This window comes from Panthera pardus, unplaced genomic scaffold, assembly GCF_024362965.1.
Source record: "Panthera pardus isolate Hobbes unplaced genomic scaffold, ASM2436296v1 HiC_scaffold_8, whole genome shotgun sequence".
NCBI lineage: Eukaryota > Metazoa > Chordata > Mammalia > Carnivora > Felidae > Panthera > Panthera pardus.
Genome location: NW_026527013.1, coordinates 80,925,287 through 80,947,853, shown reverse-complemented (window position 1 = coordinate 80,947,853; position 22,567 = coordinate 80,925,287). Strand labels below are relative to the sequence as shown.

The 22,567-nt window shown below is 39.1% G+C and overlaps 1 protein-coding gene across 3 annotated transcripts in view; it reads right to left on the bottom strand.

Annotated features, from left to right (window-relative positions):
• Positions 1-5,938: 5,938 nt before the first annotated feature.
• RELN (reelin) overlaps positions 5,939-22,567 on the bottom strand; it is a 525,148-nt gene continuing 508,519 nt past the window's right edge. The window contains exons 60-66 of one of the 3 annotated variants that reach the window (XM_019451245.2): positions 22,266-22,423; positions 19,805-20,024; positions 17,765-17,962; positions 17,036-17,134; positions 16,240-16,329; positions 12,124-12,129; positions 5,939-7,051 (exon numbers count right to left, since the gene is read on the bottom strand). In XM_019451245.2, the coding sequence (XP_019306790.2) occupies positions 6,955-7,051; positions 12,124-12,129; positions 16,240-16,329; positions 17,036-17,134; positions 17,765-17,962; positions 19,805-20,024; positions 22,266-22,423 (868 nt within the window). In that variant the 3' untranslated portion in view covers positions 5,939-6,954. Of the gene's footprint in view, positions 7,052-12,123; positions 12,260-16,239; positions 16,330-17,035; positions 17,135-17,764; positions 17,963-19,804; positions 20,025-22,265; positions 22,424-22,567 lie in introns of all 3 variants that reach the window. The other 2 variants (XM_053898155.1, XM_019451247.2) reach the window with 2 other exon arrangements.

Genomic DNA, 22,567 nt, shown 5'->3' with positions numbered 1-22,567 from the left:
CTACATCTCTCTGGGCTACTCCCCGTGAACGCTTCCTCGAATTCAAAAGATCTGAGACACCCCCCACCCCCCCCCCTAAGGAGCTAGGCTAGTTCCTGCCTTTGTGTCTTTACACATATTTCTCATTCCCTAATGTGTCTCCCCAATGAATCTGCCTGAGAAATCCTGTTTATTCTTTTCTTTTCTTCCTATAACATTTAGATGTTCACATGAAAATAGTAAATAATAAAAACGCACTTTTGTATACACATGACTCATTCAAAACTGAACACTTTACTGTGTCTTATTTGACTATTTTTTAATGTTTATTTTTGAGAGAGAGAGAGAGAGAAAGACAGCGAGCACACGAGTGAGCTGGGGAGGGGCAGAGAGAGAGGGAGACACAGAATCCAAAGCAGGCTCCAAGCTCTGAGCTGTCCGCACAGAGCCCAAGACAGGGCTCGAACCCATGAACCATGAGATCATGATCTGAGCCGAAGTCGGACTGAATGCATAACCGACTGACTCACCCAGGCGCCCCTTATTTTGACTTTTAAAATAGAAAAAAAAACCATTTTAGGTAGAGTTGATATCTTCCACACACCCCTCTCTGATCTTATTCCCCTGCCTGCAGAAACCACTGTCATGAATTTTTATTTACTATTCCCATACATTTTTATATTTTTGCTACATATGCATGTATTCATAAGCAACATATAGTACAGCTGACCCTTGGACAGCATGGGGGTGAGAAGCACCGACCTCAGTGCAGTTGAAAAACTGAGTATAACTTTTGGTTCCTCCCAAACCAAACTACTAATTGCCTCGTGTGGACCGGATGTCTTACTTGTAACATTAACAGTTGATTAATACATATTTTGTATGTTGTTTATCTTATATACTGTATTCTTATGATAAAGTAAGCCAGAGGGGGGAAATGTTATTTAGAAAATCATAAGGAGGGGTGCCTGGGTGGCTCATTCGGTTGAGTGTCTGACTCTTGGTTTCCACTTAGGTTATGATCCCAGGGTCATGGGACTGAACCCTATGTTGGGCTCTGCACTGAGCATGGAGCCTGCTGAAGATTCTCTCTCTCTCTCCTCTGCACCTCTCCCCTGCTCGCTCTCTCTCTCTCAAAAGAAAAAAAAAGAGAGAAAATCATAAGGAAAGCAAGATACATTTAAAGCACCTTACTGTATTTATCCGAAAATAATCTATATTTAAGTGGACCCATGCAGTTCAAACCCATGTTGTTCAAGAGTCAACTCTATTTGTTTGCAAGATTTAAAACCTGATAAATGGCATCATGGCATATAATCTTGCAACTATTTTGTTGTTATTGTTAATAGCCATGTTCATTTTAACATCAGAGAGTATTTACAAATAAACCACCATTTATCCATTTTCTTATTGATGGACACTCAGACTGTTTCTGATTATTTGCAATGACAAGCAATGCACTTATGAACATTCTTGCACACATCTCTCCGTGTGTACATGTGGGAGTTTCTCTATGATAAATACCTACAAGTAGCTGGGTCCTGTTGTATGTACATATTCAACCTTACTGATATTGTGAACATATTCAATGTTATTGATATTGCACTGCTCTCTACAGGGATGTATTAGCTGTATTTTTTAAAATTAAAAAAAAAATTAACTTATTTAAATTCAAGTTAGTTAACATATAGTGTAATAATGGTTCCAGTAGTACAATTTAGTGATTCATTACTTACATATAACAGCCAGTGCTCATCCCCACAAGTGCCCTCCTTAATGCCCGTCACCCATTTAGCCCATCCTCCCACCCCATCCACCTCCCCTCCAGCAACCCTTATTGTTCTCTGTATTTAAGAGTCTCTTATGGTTTGCTTCCCTCTGTTTTCATCTTATTTTTCCTTCCCTTATGTTCATCTGTTTTGTTTCTTAAATCCCACATGCACCCCAATGTTTATAGCAGCGCTATCAACAATAGCCAAATTATGGAAAGAGCCTAAATGGCCATTGACTGATGAATGGATAAAGAAGATGTGGTATAAATACACAATGGAATATTACTCAGCCATCAAAAAGAATGAAACCTTGCCATTTGCAACAACGCGGATGGAACTAGAGCGTTTTATGCTAAGTGAAATAAGTCAGTGAGAGAAAGATATATAACTTCAGTCATATGGAGAATTTAAGAAACAAAACGGATGTGTTAACTGTATTTTCTTAATGTCTGTATTCCTTTTGTTTAATTTTTGACAGAGAGTGTGAGCAGGGGAAGGGTGGTGGGGGGGGGCGGGCAGAGAGAGAGAGGGGGGACAGAGGATCTGAAGCAGGTTCTGTGCTGACAGCAGACAGCCTGATGTGGGGCTCACACTCATGAACCATGATATCATGATGTGAGCCAAAGTTGGATGCTTAACTTGACTGAGTCACCCAGGCACCCCTATTTTCTGTATTCTTGATGCCCTCACCTCTGGCACCTTACTGACAGAGAGGAGAGACTTCCTCTCCTAGGGCTAGCCAATTCTTAGAGATAGTAAACAACTCTCCAAGGATTACCCCTTTCACATGCAAACTACCAAAGGGACCACCCTTCCTTGAACTGCCTCCTCTTTCTGGCAATTATCCTCCAGGAGGCAATATTACTCTGCCCTGATCATTCCAGGGCCTTAGAAACAGTCCCTAAAACACAGAGCCTGCAGAAGTCATTCAAACTAGCCAGTTCTAAGCCTGCTTACCCTGCCTTGCCTTTCCCAGGGAGACCACAGCAAAGGCTCAGGCCATGCTTTCCCTCATTCCTTCTGCCTCTTCATCAACCCTGATGCTCCCCATGTGACCCCTGTGTGGTATGGATGCTCCTTCCTCCTGGGCGCTGTCCAAAACAAACTGTCTTCTCAATGGCAATTGTATCCTGACCTGCTGGTCTCACCAGACCTGGATAATAAAGCCTACATTTTAAAACAAGGCTGTCCCAACATAAACCAGCGGTGTATGAGAGTTCTTCTTTTCAATACCCCTATATTCGGATTATGATTTTTGCCTCCCTGATTAGGTATGACATCATTCTTGTTTTAAATGATGTTTTTCTGGTTATTGGTGAGGTTGAACGCTTTAATCTTCTGTCATTCCAGTTTTTCCTTCAGTAAATTTTTGATTTAAATGTTCAATTTAAAGAAAATTACGTTATTACTTTTCAAAGACTTTATTTTTAAAAAAATAGTACAATACTGTATTTTTTTGGTCTCCATCCCATGTTCTCTACACCCAATGTGGGATTCGAACTTACAACCCTGGGATCAAGAGTCACACGCTCCACTGACTGAGCCGGCCAGGCGCCCCCCCCCCCCCAAATCACATTATTACCTTCTATTATCTATTTGCATGAGTTCTTTACATTTTCTAGAGTCTAATCCTTTATTGACTGTAAATTGTGCCTCTATCTTCTCTCATTCAGTGGCTGGTTTTTAAACTTTGTGGTCTCTTCTGTTATGCAGAAGTTTTACAACTGAATCTAGTCAAACCATAATCTTACAATCCTTTTCTTATGGTGTGTTTTATGTAATGTTCAAGAAATCCTTTCTTCTCGTGATCCCATAATGATATTTTCTTCTAAAAGTTGTAAAGTTTTACTTCTGCCATATATGTCTTTAATCTACCTGGGGTTTGTTTTTGTGTAATATGTCTAGGGATCTAGTTCTGTTTTTTCACTTGAATAACAAATTGTCTTAGTACCACTTGTTGGCTAGTCCATCCTTTCTCCACTTCTGAATAACAAAGCTACCATGAGTAAAAAAAAAGTTGATTGGAAGCTATTTGTGTGAGCAAGGTGTTCTGGCTGGTTCATTATAGAATTCCTCAAATTTCAATTTATCGGTTTTTTTTTTCAAGAGAGGAATGCTTCAGTGTTCTGTCTGGATGATAGAAACCTGATGCCAAGATATCTAGATACCCTATCCCCAACCAATAAACATATTTGAAAAACAAATTTTACTTGAAACACATCCTAAATGCCCATCTCAAGTAAACAGTGCATATCTTTTTATAAAAGTAAGCTAGGAAAAAGGCATATTATTTAGTGTTAAAAGTGGCAACTCCTGGCGTGTCTGGGTGGCTTAGTCAGTTAGGTCTCCGACTTCAGTTCAGGTCATGATCTCACGGTTCGTGGGTTTGAGTCCTGCGTCAGGCTCTGTGCTGACAGCTCAGAGCCTGGAGCCTGCTTTGGATTCTGTGTCTCTCTCTTGCTCTCTGCCCCTCCCCCACTCACGCTGTTTTTCTTTCAAAAATAAAATAAAAACATTAAAAAAAATTTAAAAAGTGGCAATTGCCATGTATAGGGAAGTTGAAAAGATAAAGTACAAAAAGGCACTACAAGTTGTCAAAAAATTTCGATTGGCAAACATTGAAATGAATGGGTACACATTTTAGTGATTGCCTATACTTTTTTTAACCTTGAAATGTAAGGACAAGAGTGACCATCTCAATTTGGGGAATTTCCCAAGTGATATACATATCATGTTCTTTCTTAGATAAAGGGTAAGATATCTGTGATACTGACTATATTTAAGATCAGATATATTTAAAAAATTTTTTAACGTTTATTTTTGAGAGAGACAGAATGTGAATGGGGGAGGGGTAGAGAGAGAGAGGGGAAAAGAGGATCTGAAGTGGGATCAGTGCCAACAGCAGAGAGCCAGATGCGGGACTTGAACCCACAAACTGTGAGATCATGACCTGAGCCAAAGTCAGACGCCTAACCCACTGAGACACCCAGGCACCCCTAAGATTCAGATATTGAGTATAATTTACATTAGAATGTATGGTGAATAAGAGATAACTGTGTAGAAACCATGGAAACTTGGCCATGCAAAATTTTTAAATCTCTGGTATTATTAAACTTTGTTTCTTTTAGGAAGGTAAGTCAGTTGAACCAACAATACTTGAAGTCCTATTCTGACTACATTTTCAAATTAAGTAAGCCAATTACATGCAAGTCCCCATGTACACTATTAAAACTTTGAGGTGATGGACTGAAAGGGATTCCAGCCCTGTTCTCACAGTAGGAAGACAGGTGACTGGGAGTGCTATACAATAGCTTAGCCCTGCTCCCCTGGTAGGTCTATGGCAGACACACAAGGCATGGAAAGACAAAGCTTTGGGAAAAATTCAACCCCTTCTACCAATGAGAAAACGAACCAAAAATGCCATCAAATGGGGAACCAGCAGCAGACAAGAAAGGAGAAGTCAACAATTAAGATACAACAGTTACAGACAATCATGTGTCAAATAGTGCACCAAATTGTAAAATAAGTCATATATTAAATTAGGTTGGCAGAAAAAAGAAGACCTGTATCTCAAGGCAATGATTCACAATGGATTTGATATTAGGCTTAAAATAAAGTTTAGCTAAGCTTCTCAGAGAGATCATCCTTTATCATTTCCCTGTCCAGTGAGAAACACTATTGCCGTCTATTACTCTATTACCTAGATATTTTTTAATCCTCTGGGAAATCAACAAATTCAACAGTACCAAAGTGCTTTTTATTTGGTAGACATTACAAGCAGGGAAAATGCCCCAATCACCATTTTTATCCTCAACACTTAGCAAAGTGCCTACCACATAGCAAGCATTCCACAAATATTTGCTGAATGAATGCATGAGGGCTCATTATGAGCCAGGTATTTATGTAGCAGCTAACAACATTTCTCAGGAATTCAATAATTTTCAGAATTCTCTATTGACTTTTCTTACAGTAATTACAGAGTGATTAATAGAAACAGAGTGATTAATAGAAATAGAATAAGAGAAACATGGTTGAATTGAAAGTGTGGCTTCATAATTGTTATTAACAGTGATGAAACCAAACACCAGTAAGTACATCTGACACCGTTTTTTTCCAAAATTGATCAGCTCTCCAAATCTGACACAAAATCTAATTAAAAAAATGAATAAAGACAAATGAGCCTCAAGTGGCTTATGGACATAATTTTTATTTAAGTATGGGCTTTTAGCTTGGTTCACCCTAGAGTACAACCTTTCAGTTAGGTTAATCGAGAGTTCAGGGCTACAGGGCCATCACAATGTTGCTGGTGTTGGTACAACTTCATCAGAAGGTATGAGAATGACCCGCAGGAAGAACAATCCACGAAGAGAACACAATGAAAACATCCACTGTTTTACAAATCACTCTTGTTACCACAGACACAAAATGGCAGTCACTGTTAGTAAATCAGCCACAGAACACTTGAAAAAAATCTTTAGACAAGGAGCTGGGAACTTTGTGGGAGATAGGGTTTTCATCCACAATTTTTAAGTAGAAAATATTTCAAGGTCAAGCATTTTTCTTATCCACAAAACAACGCTAAACCAACATACATTTTAAGGAGTATATTAAAGGAGATACAATATCTTTACAACTATCTTCTTGAGTAGGTATTTCAATGAATTTTCTGCAGAATATAAGTAGCCTGAAATTCAGCAGCAAAATATTGCAACAAAACAAGTAAATACAGTGTCAATGTGTTATACTGTAGAAGATAATACATAAAACAAACAATGATAATTTAATCATATAAAACATGATACATAGCTGAAATACAGTCCACTTAAATAGCTTTGTGACCAAGAATGTTAAATTCTGTACTAAATGCCATTTTAAACATAAAATCTCTTAAATTTTTGTGCTTAAACTTTTTTCTTTCTGTTAAACTATTTCTTATTTTCAATACTGCCACTGTAACTGATATTACAACAGATCACAATTTTCACGGACACAGCAACATGAAGACATTTACTTATGAGAAAATAAGTCACTTGTCATTAGTTCACAGTGTGGGGAAGTGGTGTGCACTCGGTCTTGAGAAGGGCTTTCCGTTAATCACCGAGTCCTTCACAGAATTTTCCTGATATCAGATGCAGTGCGAGATTTTAAAAGAATGGGAAAGCAACACGTCACATGTTGGAAGGAAAATAAACTTTTTGATTCTTCATGGGTATCGTCTAAGTGACCTTCGTCTTCTGTTGTAGAAGTGCCTGAGCCCGTGTTGTCGTGAAAAATTCATCATGTAATTTTGTTTGCGAGTGCTGTTTAACATCAGAAAGGATAGAGGCAGGGAGGGAAAGGAAAAAGAGCACGTAAGTCCCATCACTGAAAGCGCAATGTAGTCTATGTTCTACGTTAGCCTGACACTTATTTGAAAATGCTCATGGTTAATAGGTCATGCTGACATTACTCCCCCAAGACAGAATAACTAAAGGTTGACGCCTGTATTCACTGTCTTTGGCCTTGAAGAAAGCCCCTTCTGTTCACTAGTGAGCTCCAAACCGGAAAATATGGTAAATTCTCTTGATTCACAGTGAAAGTGGAATGAAACTGTTCTGGCTTTTGAATTTTATTCTTGGACTTTTTTCTGAAACTGTCTACTTGGGTGGATTTCATTAGAGAGGAAGTGTATGCTGTACCCACTACCTTATTTAAACACATCTTTAACAAGTAGGAAACAGAATTTGATTCCTTTAGCGAACATTCTCATTTAAAGCTTAAAAAGCAAAAACAAACAAAGGAAAAACAAAGTTGTCAGCTGAATCAGCTTGAACTTCTTATTTGATTAGACTCAGGGGCAAAAGAAAGCAAATTTTTCTCAGGAAGTTGGATTTCATGGTCTTCTGCAAACAATAGGCATCTGGGCTCTATAAACATGGTCTTATGGAAAAGAAAGACACTTGACTGGAAAAAAGATCATAAATACCAAGAAGGTGTAATTAAATGTGTAATTGTGTAGGGGTCATATATTTCCTCCACGTATGTACGTACATATATGCATACATACATATTATACGTGAAGCTGCTAAAAGTACGGAAGATGGATTTTGGGAGTCGGTAAGAAATTGCGCAATATTGGTAGAGACAGCGGTTAAAAGTTTTGGAATGGAAAATATGCTTTAAAAAGGATCGTTATCTATAACACACTAAAAAGAACCACACTTCTTTCACATGCTGACCTGAGTGACAACATATCTATAGGTGGCATCAAAATGTGGCTTTAAAATTTTTTTTTAATGTTTATTTATTTTTGAGAGACAGACAGAGTGGGAGCAGGGGAGGGGCAGAGAGAGAGGGAGACACAGAATCCAAAGCAGGCTCCAGGCTCTGAGCTGTCTGTCAGCACAGAGTCCGATGTGGGGCTTGAACCCAGAACTGTGAGATCATGACCTGCTCCGGAGTCTGACGCTTAACTGACTGAGCTACCCAGGCACCCCCCAAAATGTGGTTTTTAAATGTGAGCCTATCGATATTTTCCAGATTTACCGAGTCTCTTAAAAACTGTGTGGACACCAAGTTTTTTCCTCCTTCATTTCAGGGAAACATAAAATGTATCTGGAGTGGGATAATGTCATGTGTGATCTGATTCCACCATGAAGGTCAACATGACATGAACTTGAATTAGGGTAAAGAGAAGGGAAGGGGCAATTTTGCACTCAGTGGCATGTTTTGGGTTATTAATGATCACTATACCAGGGTGTAAAATGATACTTTTTTACCTAGTATATTATACTAGATATTACAATTAAGTAATATCATATTAACATTTGTAACATACCGAAACCTTTAAAATGATGATTTTATAGTTGTTTGATCATTAGAAAATATTTATAATAAAATGTCTCAAAGGAAAATACATAAAGTCAGTATCATCAGATATGTTTAATCAAAAAGCAATAATACCTGTGCTGAAAACCTGATAAAAAAATAGACATCACATTGATATACACATTTTGTATTGAGGTGCTAATAACTTTCTACTCTGGGTTTCTGTATTATCAAACTGCTAGACACTATAGAATGGAAGCTAGAATACACTCTGAAGCCACTGTAGAGAAAAACACACACAAAAAGAGGTTTATCTTCAGTAACTTTACCACCCTTCCTTTCTCCCCTGATGTGACAGTGTTACATATATCAACTAAGTTGACCAGTTTCAGTGTCATGGTTGAAGGATGAAGTGAATTTATTATTACATATTATTATGTTTTTTAATAATTTTATAATAAATATTATTAACTTTATTATTTATTATCTGCTATAAGTACTAATTGCTACCTATGTAAAATCCAGTTACAAAAAGAGGACGATAAGTTAATGTCTTGAACTAGTCAAGTGTCAGGAGAAAAAATCCTGTCGCCTCTTTAGTCACAAAATACCAGGACTGTCACTGATCATCTTCTTCCCAGCACAGTAGGTCATCTTGTGGCCTTTCCCCTGGGTATCATGGTGGCCTGCTAACCTAGTCTTCTCACTCTCTCCCTTTATGGAAAAACACCACTGAAAAGAAACCACGAGATCCTGAGAAAGTATCATTGATACATTGTGCCTATCTTTCCACATACATACAGCGTGTTTTGCACACCAGACTCTGTAAACTTTCCCTCAAATGCTGACTCTACCTTGGAACAAGCCATTCGCAATCCTCTTGTCTATGGAGCCACATCTAAGCCAACCTAGCCCGATACTTCAAGTTCTCTGCAGGTTTAATCTTACTCTGTTGTTTAAGTCCTTTCTTCCACTACGTTCCCATACAGACTGCTCTAGTCAGAGCCACCCTGAACCTCTTCCATCTGCCTCACTGACCAATCCCCTACATCAATGGGAAAGATAGAGCCTTGGCATTTCTACATTTTTTCCAAGTATCACATTTTATTTATTGCTCCCTGAAGGGATGTCCCCCCTACTTTGAACCCTCATCGTGCTCATTTTCTGCTTTGAATGGAGATTAACTGTGTTCTGTCAGTGTCGTGGCTTGCCCCCCATTCCCTCCCACCCCCACACCACAGCACTGAGACTCCTGCCTCACCCGTGGGTGGTCAAGGCATGTTTGTTGAACTTTTGGTGACTTACTGATTGGATTCCTGTTGTAAATCATTACTCTTTAACTATAAAGAATAACTGCAAAGTTAAAGCAATGAAAATTATTCTGTTGTAAACATGTTTAAAGATACAAGGTACTCAAAGATAATTTAAAATAGTTAAGATATTTTACATAGGAAAAGAAAACTCAGAACACTCAAGATATTTAGTTATCTCAATGCAATCTAGATTGACATGAAAGTGACCTCAATATATGGGAACAAAGGAACATTAAAGTTTTAATGAAAGTTGAGGTGTACGTTTAATGGCTTTAAAGCAACTTTTCTATATAACAGGGTAGGGTAGAGAGACAGAGTGGGGGAGGGACAGAGAGAGAGAGAGGGGTGGGGAGAGACAGAATCCCAAGCAGGCTTCAGTGCAGAGCCTGACGTGGGGCTTGACTTCACCAACCTGAGATCATGACCTGAGGTGAAATCAAGAGTCGGATGCTTAACCTACTGAGCCACCCAGGCACCCCCTATTTTTGTTTCTGATATATGTAGATATATAGCTATAGACAACCTTATTACCAAAATAATTACTGGTGTGATGGAATTTTAAAGATTTATTTTTCCACTGCAATTACAGGGGAAAGTAATTTAAAAAATTTTTAAGTACAATGAAAGCAGGTAATATTCATCCCAAGGCATATCAACTAGGCTACTTGGCATATTGATTTGCTGTGGCTGTGCATAGAACTTGGTCCAATTTTAAATTCTCCTTTGTAAGTCATTGAAAGAAGGGAGACTGAATGTCAGTGGCATGTTGGAAACGCTAACTTAAATTTCCACTATCGCCAAGTGACTTTAGAGACTTAGATGGAAATATAAGACCCTTCTCTGTTTCTGCATAGGAAATATGGATCTTGCAAGAACTTTCAAGAAAGACTGTATGCTATTTTGAACTGTTACTCTTCACTGGAGCTGCTATGTTAGGTCATCAATTATTATGAAAAAAAATTTCAATTGATTTTTAACAGATTTTCCAACAGAAATGGGGAAGATAGAGCCTTGGCAGAAGTAATTTGAGATCCTAGAAATGTAGGCTTTTTTACTGATCAGTCATTTATTTATTCATTATCAAAACATATGATACAATAATGAACACCTTATACGAATGCAAAAGTAAGAATCCAGGGGACTGTCACATCTTTTAGAGAAATACTGGTGAGTAGAAGATGAGATGCCACTGTTCAAACTAATCAATGAAACTCCCCTGAGTAGAGGATGCCGGACATTTTATTTTCAACACCCTGCATTTTAAGGAAGGCTACATATAGATAAGTGTAGGCTCAGATATCTCACAAATGTTGAAAATTTCGTACTTATTTTCTCTGCTAAGAGGGAAGAAGAAGAATATCTAATAATGTGTACCTCAGGGAGTTGTAAGGATTAAGTGAAAACCCCTAGCATAACATGCAGATGATTAATAAATGATAAAACCATTTTAACTTCTTTCGTAAGTTTTAAAATATCACCACTGGAGGACAAATGTAACTACATATTAAAGAAGGCAAATCTTACCTAAGGATAGGATCTAGAACTCACAAATATTAAGAATAGGTCCACTACTTTCTGCCAATTCACTTATTTTTTAAAAATATTTTTTAATGTTTATTAATTTATTTTGAGAGAGAGAGTGGGAGCAGGGGAGGGGCAGAGAGAGAGAGGGAGAGAGAGAATCCCAAGCAAGTCTCACACTGCTGGCGCGGAGCCCGTTGTGGGGCTCAAACTCGTGAACCATGAGATCATGACCTGAGCTCAAACCAGGAGTCAGACACTCAATTGACTGAACCACCCAGGCACCCCTGCCAATTCACTTATTAATTTAAAACAGAATTAAAAAGTCAAGGTACCCGCACGCATCTCCAGCACAACAGATCTTTTGAGAGACATTACATTTAATCAGAGCCCCTAGGTCTTTGACACTCATCTCTAGTTTTTAATTTCTCTAATACAGTCTCAGGCACAGAGTGAAATTTGTTACTCAATAAAGCAATGCTGATTAGCACTCTGTCTATGCTGTTGTGCCCAATATTGCACATACACTAAAGAACTACCACAATTTTGCTGAACTCTGACTTTACATGATCTAGGTTCCAAATGTCCCAGTATATCCCAATATCATACATAACTTTGTTTTCACAGATCTTTTTTTAATTGCAAAGGTCTTCGACAAGACTTTTGTTAATGTAGGTAACACTGATGAGACTATTAGGCGACAATTACCCAGAGTTAGTAAGAGGACTTACCTTACTCTAGTGGAAAACCAATGACAGCAAATAATGAAATATAACACAAGTTAAAAAATGCCTTTCAATGCATGCAGCACTGTGATTAGTCATAAAAGTCTGATCAGGTTTAGATGCAATATAGGATTTTTCATCTCTTTTGAAAATAAAAATTAAAGAAGTTATTTCTTATTCTCCTACACCTGATATATACATATATTTAACTTTTTAATGTAATGCAACATGCAATATTTGCTCATAACCATATGTCAAGGTACATGTAGCTTAGTACTACATTTGGCATAAATGTTGTGTATAAAGTATAAATAGAAAAGTAGTAGTTAATAACTAACCTTAATTTATTGTCTGTTTTTTTTCAGTTGTTTACATTTTAGAAAATACTTATTCCTGAATATATTAAGGAATGGGCTTTAAAAAATACAGAAGTCCTCTACATCAGATAACACAGTCAAATTAGTAAAGGATAAATATGCTTTGCAACAAATGTACTATGCTCATCTCCAAAAATCATTTGTGCCAAAAATGTGATAGTATTTTGATAATGGATAGCATGAGGGGATGGGTCATGATGGTACTCATATTATTGAAATCTGATAAATGCGTTTAAGACCATAGTTAGCAACATATTGGTTTTCATTCCCAGTAAATGTGGTAATTATTCACTCTTTAGTAAGTCAATTCACAAAGGCTCTTTACCGAGCCATTTGCTTTCAAGGTACACATGCAAAAATTGGCCCACTTCATTATACACATGACAGGTTGTGACTTAAGACACGTACACAAAAAAATGTGATGTGTGAATGAGATGCGGAGTTGGGTGAGGGAGATTCTTAGGATAAAAGGATGAGTGCCCAACAAAAACGATTAAGACCAAGATTTCTCTTTTATCCTAAGAAGAACCCCACCAGCATGGATCTTGTGAGGGGTCTGCCCAAGGGTGTTCACAAACATTTACTGCAAAATGAACGTTCTCTACTAGCAAGTGAATTCAGAGACATTAGGTTTCTGACATGGTTGTCAGTGACTGTGTTCTGCTATATTGCTCAGACTTTACAGAATAAGGCCTTTTGGTAAGCTAGTGAGGCTGGGAAGAAGTCATCTGTCAATTTAGTACATCTGTTTTATGCCAGAATAGCAGTGGCCAATTCTCACGAAGAGCTTTTCATGGGCAGGTTTTACTGAAAAACATCACCAGAATGAAAAGATTTCACTCTCAAACAAGCATAAAGCATAAGTGACTTTGCTTGTTAAGTGCTAAATGGTGCTTTTACTCTTTTATGATGTGGGGCTTGTCATTCTGTACATCTATATTTATGAAATGCAAATGCTTCCACATGGAGTATTTTAGAATTAACCCATTAGGTTAAACATTTGTTATGTATGTTGTCAATTTAGGATGCATTCCTAAACCTTGAAATATTTTCAAAAGTGCTGAATTTGTTCTCATCAAACTCATTTATGTACCTTTGTAGTTAATATGGGCAGTACTTAGGTTATTTTCAAGATACCATGCGTGACTGGAATTTTTCTTTCTAGGGATTTTTAGCATGTGTCCTTAGTGCACATGCACAGAAGCAAAACTATGGTAATAAAGTTAGATTAAGGCCAGTGTTCACTCAGAAAAGAAAATACGTTCTAAAAATGTAATGGTTTTCCAACCATTAGTTGCAAAAACATATTAGCAGCCATATTTGGAGTCATCAGTTAAGTAGGGCTTGTATCTCTTTAGATTTGCACCCCAGTCTCCTCCCTCTTCCACACTTGAGGAGTTAGCAATGCTAGTTTATATCACTAAATGTTATCATATAAAAGTATGGTGAATTCGAGGATATTTCGAATTAATAGGGATTTATGGGAGTATTCTACCTCCCTATTTCTTTTTTTTTTAATTTTTTAAATGTTTTATTATCCAAATTTTGAGAGAGAGGGAAAAAGTACATGAGCGGGGGAGTTGCAGAGAGAGAGGGAGACACAGAATCCAAAGCAGGCTCCAGGCTCTGGGCTGTCAGCACAGTGCTCGACGCAGGGCTCGAACCCATGAACCGTGAGATCATGACCCGAGCTGAAGTCGGACACTTAACCGACTGAGCCACCCAGGCGCCCCTCTACCTCTCTATTTCTAGTATATATCTGCTGTAGCAAAATTATAATTAGTAATATTTGTGAATCATGAAGCAAATCTTGGCTAGCTTCTTGGTGCTTCATTTGGTTGAAAGACCCTTTGGAGAATTATCGTGTTTTATTTTTCTGAATTCTCTGGAACTTTATTTTTTATTTTAAACTCATCAAATGAATGACTTAAAGTGATTATTTTGTAGAGCTATCAAGGGCATATTAGTGAATGCCTTAAAACCTTTGACTCTTCTGAAAAGAAGTGCTATGGAAGGGGACAGTGGTATAGAAATGTTAAATCCTAACACAAAAGCAAAATATCAAAAAGATGGTTCTGAAAATATAATTTCTGTTTCTTTCTCCAAAAAAAAGAAAGGAAAGAAAGCAAAGTATATCCTTTATTTTTAACAAAATTTTGAAATGTCATTAAAGAGCTAGCATTTCCTTTTAAAATTATCTGTGTGATATAAAAAAAATAAAATTATTTGGTGATATGTGTGAATTATAATTTTTAAATCATTCACTGAAAGAAGACACTGAATGAAGTCCAAATCATGCAACACTGTGCATATGTGGAAATGCGCTTTACTCATTCAAAATGTTTTAGTGTCTGGAAAGTCTGCAAGAATAATGCAGAGTAAGAGCAGACAGGTGCCTGGTAAGTGATAAATTCTTCAGAGGACTAAAATTCTGGAGATGGAATAAAAGTGAAGTCATTACACATAGATTCTTTCTCCAGAAAAATGATCGATATGATAGATTTCCTATAATCCAAACTTGATTCTTGTAGTAACAGCATGATGCCGGTGGCTGCTTATAAAAATTAACACCAACACCAGGTATTCAAGAGGGTCCCTTGGGAGCTATGTGGTGAGGCTTCCTGCTGATGCTCTGAGATACTCTGAGGAAGCAGGTCAACAGGGAAGGAAGGACAGAGTTTGCTTCAAAGTTGCAAAGGGGCTGTTTCCCACCACAGGAGTATATTTGCACAGCTGACCCCACCTGCTCTTCAATTTTGTTCAAGGGAGGGTATTGTGGTGATGATATGTCTTGGAAATCCAAAACTGATAACTGAAATTGTTTGGTTGGGTGGCAGGAGAAGAAATCTCTAATCTACTCACACACATGACATGTTGAGGATTGTCATGTCTACCCCAAGGGCAGTATTCGCTGCTTTCTTTTGAGGACTGTCAAGTTTTTAAGTTTCCATCGGAGTTGATAATGCTTTGTCAGGCACACGAAGCCCTATTAATGTAAACCGTCTTGGCAAGAGACTTGAAAGATACAAAGTGTTTATTGACTCTAAATTGGATTCTCAACCAGTTTATTAGAATCACTCGGGGTGCCTTTTAAAAAGACTGATGCTCAGGTCCCACTGCAGATCAATTTCAATCAAACCATCTGGAGGGATGCTTCTTCCAAAAGCTCCTGAGTGATTCTAATGTTCAATCAGATTGAGAAGCGCTGCTCTGAAAGGAGAGTATTTAGGGCAGAAAGGCTCTAGGATTGGTTCTTGGTCTATTTGGACATCTCTCTCTGGCCTTACCATATATATGTGTTCATTTTAGAGCCCAGGTTTTGTTCTATTCTCCTGGAATACTGTAGTCTGAGGAAATCAATATCTAAGTAAAACATCAGCCTCATATATAGATCCAGATGAATATGGACTGTGATTTTAAACTTCGACTTTGTCTTGTGGAGGCAGAGCCCAGCAAGTTGTCCAAAGCAGCAGAGCGCACAGTGGGGACTTGTGTAGGGACTGGGTTGCTCTTGGATTTGGGGGTTGATATGGATGCCATGCAAGCAGGTGCCTCAGTGAAAACTAAGACGAGGGCTAAGTCAAGACTGAAAAATTCAGCTCATGGCTATGATTGAAAGAAAACAGATCTGGTAGTTTTCCTACCAATTAATCATTTACGTTTGCTTTCAAAATGACTGAAATCAGCCAAAGGGCTGATTTCATTTTTGATCTGGTAAACAGAATGAACATTTGAACCTATCTACCGAGAAGATTCGCCTCTCCTTGCCAACCACTTGGAGCCATCAGTCCGAACACGTCGAGACATAAGCTTTCCCGTTCCAGTTCTACAGGAACTAGATCGTTAGAGAAAAAGCAATCATCTCTCTGCACAACAGTCAACCCGGCTAAGGGGACAGCGGCGCCAGCTTTATTCTATGGGAGAAGCCACAGGGGGACACCCTCAGCTATTCTATGGAAGAAGCCACAGGGGGACACCCTCAGCTATTCTATGGGAGAAGCCACAGGGGGACACCCTCAGCTTGCAAGGGGCTGGGATGGGGCGGGAGGAATCTGAAACCACAAATGCCTTGCTCTAATCGCAACCACGTCACTAAACTGAAGGCCACCTCAGGCATCGGTGGCTCGGACAGGTGTTTGTAACTGGGCACGTCAGCCAGAAACACTCTGCACACTGACCAGTACAGATCCCTTCCCTTCTGAGGGACGTCATGCCATTTTATAAGGCAACCTAGATGTGGCAAAGACACTGTTTCCCATTTACCCTGAGGTTTTTGTTTCATCCCATTTAACGAATGTTGTCAAATGCACACATAAATCTTTTGCTCACTGAAGTTGTCTAAGGTACATTAAACTGCATTTGGGACTTGGCTATTTCAGGTTGACCTAAGCTACAGATTGCAGTTGCTGAAGAGTGTAGGCCAAAGTCTTGTGGGGGCTTCTCATTAGGAGCGGTTGTTACTGAATTAAGGAGCATGCCACATCAAAGGAATTTCAAACCTTCCTGAAAGGGACATGGGATGCTACGCATCAGATACTCACAGGACGACCTCCACATGGTCCAAAGCCCACTGATCGTGACCTGTTCCATTGTGGCGCGGTTGCCACCAGCGCAATAAAACTCCTTTCATCCGGGCCTCCCTGGGTCACAGAAGGACAAAGAGGTTAAATGCTAGAAAACAAAACTTCCTTGGTATGTGACTTGCAGACTTCAAACAGAATAGGCTAGCCTAAATCAACAAAACTTAGGGTATGGAATTCAGATTCGCTTAGGTCCTAGGATTTGGCTCCTCAAGGACTTGTAATTCTGTTACAACTCCCTCCCTGCTTCCCCGTGCCCCACTGGTACCTGGAAAAGCACTGTTTTCGGCCAACAAACGTGACATGGCTTCTGTGTGACAGACACTGTGCTAAAGGCTGGGGGTACAAGGCTAAGCAAAAGTGACATGGTTGCCTACCCTCAGAAAACTTTCAAATGAGCACAGAAAATTAACAATGTTTCTTTCTAAAGGACTAGAAATACTGGTTAGAGAAAGGGAAATACGGATAAAGTGCCTTTGCATTTAGTTGTTATTCTCTATTCCCTGTTGCACCTCGTTCCTTGCCTAACAGAAAACGGTGACACAACTTCGGGGGGTCTGGGTTAGTCTTGGCTGTGCCACCACCTGCTTCTGTGCTGTTGTTCCAGTAACTTCACCAAACTTCCAGCTCAGACCCTGTGATTCTCAGGGATCATGCATGAGACCATGCCTTTCCATTCAGGCCACTTACAGGGGGACATTGTAAGACACTCGCTGAGCCTGTGTGAAGTCCTTGGGCTGGTGCTGTGCGATGACGTGCCAGGTGACCCCATTGTTGACACTGTACTGCAGCAGCACGGCCTTGTCCACGGCGTGGGGGCCACTCAGGTCACTGTTGCAGCTGTCTGTCTGTGACGTGCTCCCAATTTGCAAAACAAACATGATTTTGCTGAAAACACAGGGAAACAAGCGTCAGGTGGTATTCAAAGTTTTATACTTTCTAATTTTTTTTTCTTTTACCTTTCTTGATCCTAAAGTCCATAATTTCTGAGGTCACAGAGTAGAAAGAGAAGCATCCAGTCTTATGACTGAATCATATTAGCAATAAAATTTATTTATATTATCTTTTACATCATACATATGAGAGATAATCTTAGAAGGCTGGTGTTCTATGCAAAGAAAACAATTTTGACTTTCAAAGCTCTGTGTCCTAAAATATCGTCTATTCTCTGAAAGGTAATAGGGGCCAAGTAGGCATGAGGACACAGAGAGGACAAGGACTAAAACCACAATATTTACACTTTTTTTTTTGTTTGTTTTTTACAAATAGCTCCAAGCTGAATAGCATCTGTGCAAGGATAAATCATCATGTCTATTTTAGGACAGATGTCTGGAGATCAGAGTGGAGGGAAAACTGAGTTAGACATGGTCCACGGCTCAGGACCATGTCTGCTATTCTGTTTCAATTGCACAGGCATCCCTACCCTTAGAAGATAAGTTTTTAAACATAGGAAATCTATGTTTAATATCTAATCTATATCTAATCAGAGTCCTAGCAATTAATACAGTAGTCCCACTTAGGGGAGCTGGTGAAATAAAGCAGTGGGCTCAAAACTTATAAATGGCATGAATTAAACTTGCTTGTACAACATGGTGTGCAATTGTTAATTAAGCAGCTAGTTGTAGCTGTAGATGGGGTCAAGGAAATACCAGGTTGTCCCCAGATTAAGTACATCTTTTTGGTAGGAAAGAACGGGATGGGTGAACAAAATTTTGGTATCTCCATGATTACCAAAATAATTACATTTTCATTGTTTATCATAGTGAAAGAACCTAAACTTACCTTTCTGCCTCTGAAAATACATTACTAATGTTTTCCAAAGTGAAAAGTCTTAAGTAAACATCTACATTTGGTTAATAACCAAACACCCAGTTTTCCAATATATTTGTAGCTACTGAACGCTTTCCAGCATTCTGTGAATACTCTAGTCTAATACTTTGCAATCTTCATAAAGCCTTAGAATCTTCTTTTTTGTTTTGTTTTTTGAATTACACAGACAAAAAGCAATGTTTGTACTGGCGGAAGTGGCACAGCTGTGGAGGCCAGGTGGAGAAGGAAATCCAACCTTCCTGGGGTCTCTTTTTCTCTGTCACTTTCCTGGTTGATTTGCACAGTGTCTGAGCACTCTATTTTGCATTAATAAGCAGCTCTTGGAGCATGTGAACGTTTAAAGTCCCCATAATCCATCCATTGGGCCTCCACTTCTATTTATTGTAACCTACATAAGCTAACTACAGGTATGTGTTTGCCTGACTACAAAATCTACTTTGCACACACATTTATATTTACATACTTGCAAACAGTCCACATTAAATTATCTATGTAGATTGTCTTCAGCCAATTTAACATATTTTAGTTATTTTTTCAATTTTATGGAGACATAATTGACGTCAAACATTGTGTGGGTTTAAGGTATACGACATGTTGATTTGATATACTTATCAATTTTTTATATTTGGCCATTTCTTCTGGCTTATGCCTATGTCACCACCACTCGGCCAGGGCATGCGAAGAAAGACAAGGTAATTCTGCAATAAATTTAAGCAAAGCAGAATTCTGAGTTGTAGAAACACATAATGCTTCCTCATCCCAAATTCAAATGACATTTTGGCTTCTACCACTTTGTGACACCTGTGCCATGAAGTTCATGATTCAATCTAACAGGCAGTGGAAAGTGGCCAGTCTTGTGACCAATTCTATATCTGAAGCAGAACACAGGAGTTTTGTTACCTTGCTCGAGTGAGGTCCAGAGGCTTGGTGGCAGCTTGCCTTATCTGACAGCCGTTAAAATACAGTGAGTCTCCATGGGCATAGGGTGCCAGCTGCCCACAGCCACTTCCTATCCCTCCACCTTGAATGGTCTCCCAGTTTGCCTCAGTGACTCTTGCTGACTCGAAATTATCTTTAATATAACTGGGAAGATCATGACTGAAAACAGAGCAATCATCACCTAGAGGGAAGGGAATAATTGCAAACATCAGCTATGGAAAGCAGAATCATTAAAGATCAAGTATTCAGTTTCAGGTTTCATCCATTCTTCCTCCTGTAAGAATGACAAAATACCAAGAAGATATAGACTCCTCGAAATAAATGTTTCTCTCTTTTTTTTTTAATCAATTATTGGCTTGTGTTCTTGAAAAAAAATCCCATTACCTTTGAGTCAATGTTTACTTAATTATGTAGGTGCTTATATACTTATTGTTCACGTAAATCTATTGTTTAAATACCAACAGCATCTGGCCGCGCCTGTGTTTACCAATGATGGGTCTTGCTAGGGAGTTCTCACCCTGGCATGAGAGGCCAACCTAATTTCTTTCTCCCTAGTATAACTCTGGAGCAGAAAATAGGATAAGTCATATTCTTGTTCTTCTAGCTCTATACTTGATTCTTGAGAGCACAGTCTGCATTTTATTCATTGTTGGATTCTAGCAGCTCACACAAGCACATATACAATATGCAATAACAAGATGAGATAAATAAATGAATAGCGAATAGACTGCAAGTATGAGACCACTATGCTGAAATACCGGCATTCGAGACAGTACATTAGCAAATGTGCGTGTGCTTGCATTTGCCCTTGATTTGAACAGCAAACTTTCCTAAACATCTGCAATAGTTCCAAATTAAAAGGTCATAGCTCTACTGGATCAGGGGAGCAGGCAAATTCCAGACATCTAGGACTGCTTGTGAGACATCTGATTTGTTCATTTGCCTAAAGTTCAAATTCTCCAGCTAATGCATGGGCAGATCCAGCTGGTCTCAGAGAATAGAGGAATGAGCTGGTAATGAGAATAGAGGAAAAAGATGACCGTGAAATAATTTCTAACGTGAGAGATGTGCAGCAGTCTACATAAATCATACTCATTTCATTTGGAGGCAAGGAAATAGAATCAACCAAGAAATCTAAATATATTCTACTCCAGAAGTCAGATCTGTGGATTTTTACATTGTACCCTTGGGGAAGATGGATAATTCTGCTCCTTGTTGGCTAAATCTCTCAGTTATGAGACTGGAAAGAACAACCTGAGTAATGGTCTTCTTTCTGATACTGACTAGCTGTGTCACCTTAGGCAAGTCACTTAAGTTCTCTGAGTCTCAGTTTCTTTACCTATAAAGTGGGAATAATGATATAAACATAGCTGACTTATGGGGATCTTATAAGTACTAAATGATTTTGCTGAATAAATTGGTGGACATTGTGTAAACAGTAAAATGTAAGGCAATGTAAGAATTCATTCAAAAAAGATTTATTGAGTGTTGCTATAGGCCAAGCAGTAGGCTCTGAGAATATAATGGTAATTATGTAAACTTTGTAACAGTAGAAACCTGTTGGAAACATTGCATCAGAGGAAAGAAGGCTGTATGCCTTCTATGAGGCCAAGAGGGCAATTTCCTAAGATGTTAGGGGTTGAGTAGATACTCTGTCCCAAACTGTAAACTCAGGTTTTAGAAGCTCGAGCAATAAAAATGTATTTTTTTGAGTCATGGGTTTTGTGTGTGTGTGTGTGTGTGTGTGTGTGTGTGTGTGTGACAGAGTGACCTGGAAAAGAGAATACCTTGACTCATCAGCTACATCTTGGGAGGACTATGACAGCTGCTGTTGGAGAGACTGAGAAAGAAAGAGTATTGGCAAAGTATCCAGGGATGGGCAGCTAGGCCAGGAAGGAGAGAGGCTCAGAAGTGGAAATAAGGTGTTGGGGGGGGGGGTGGTTGGGGCAGGGAGTTATATGGAGGATGGTGAATGTGAGGTGCTATAGAATTCTGCATTAAAAAAAATACTTCAAGGAGCGAGGCGCCTGGATGGCTCAGTCGGCTAAGTGTCCGACTTCAGCTCAGGTCATGATCTCGTGGTTCATGAGTTCGAGCCCTGCATCGGGCTCTGTGCTGACAGCTCAGAGCCTGAAACCTGCTTTGGATTCTGTGTCTCCCTCTCTCTCTGCCCACCCATGTTCTGTCTCTCAAAAATAAATAAATGTAAAAAAAAAATAAAATATTTCAAGGAACATAGCAGAAAATTATCCTTGATACTTCATTCCAAAGATCAGTATATCTGTGATCAAAGAGTGTATCACCCATCCCAAATCCCTCAGGCTGGCATTTTCACCAATTTCCTAGTGACCTCTGGGTACATGCTGAGATGAGGAGAACCTCACCATCTCCTGTGTTAAAAATGACAGGCTGGGATGCAGACCTTGGAAGCTTTCATCGCAGATGCAGACGGCACCCGTGGTGCAGTACCCATGCCCACTGCAGAGCTTGGGGCAAGCCTCTCCGATGTACACGTGGTCAATCGCCCAGCTCTGCTTCTCAGCTTCTTCCCCCTTCTGGATCCAGCGGAACTGTGTTGCACTGAAAGTCCCACAGAGAGCAGAAGGGATTCAGTCGGCTGTTATTCTCCCTAGCAGTGTGCAGCCTCCAGCCCTGGGACTACTTCTGAGAAAAGGACTTCCCCAGACTTCTCTTTGAAGCACTCAAGTAGAGGTGAATGAACTT